Here is a 456-nt window from a genome sequence, read left to right as displayed (position 1 = left end):
ATTGAACGGCTGATCCTTACCGGTAAGGTGGTGCCAGTCTTGCGGAGGGGCCCCCTGAAAACTCCTTTAATACTACGGAAGTGCCCATTGCTGAGATGAGTGGAGCTGATGACAAGGTAGTAGCACGCCATACGGTCCACAGTCTCCCATAGGTGGGCAGATCGGGCATAGGATGGCCAGATCAGCGCTGGCAGCTAAGTCCATGGAAATCTCCCCCCTTACCTCCTCCAAGGGAAGGGAATTATTGAGGCTTCCCAAGTGTCCCTCCAGCTAGAAGGAGCAGCGAGCTCGGTAATCCTCTACGCTTGAGTTTTGTCAGGAAGCACAATCCCAAAAATAAGATCTGTCAAGCTGAAGTGACGGATCAGGATCGGGCTGTCATCGGTCCGGGTACCCCGGGCTACCAGGCGCCGCTCTGCCGCTGTCCGCGGTGCTGAAGACAGCGCATCCCAAACG

General features: G+C 55.9%; 1 protein-coding gene across 1 annotated transcript in view; it reads right to left on the bottom strand.

Moving 5' to 3' along the window:
- Window positions 1-222, bottom strand: part of ZNF804B (zinc finger protein 804B) — a 305,145-nt gene extending 304,923 nt beyond the window's left edge. Inside the window, exon 1 of the mRNA XM_018569195.1 lies at window positions 21-222. Coding sequence (XP_018424697.1) covers window positions 21-131 — 111 coding nt within the window. The 5' untranslated portion in view covers window positions 132-222. The remainder of the gene's footprint in view (window positions 1-20) is intronic.
- Window positions 223-456: the final 234 nt, after the last annotated feature.

Source organism: Nanorana parkeri, unplaced genomic scaffold, assembly GCF_000935625.1.
Source record: "Nanorana parkeri isolate BGI_ZX_2015 unplaced genomic scaffold, ASM93562v1 scaffold1302, whole genome shotgun sequence".
NCBI classification, from domain to species: domain Eukaryota; kingdom Metazoa; phylum Chordata; class Amphibia; order Anura; family Dicroglossidae; genus Nanorana; species Nanorana parkeri.
The sequence above is the reverse complement of the archived record's forward strand: the minus strand, read 5'-3'. Positions and strand labels throughout refer to the sequence as shown.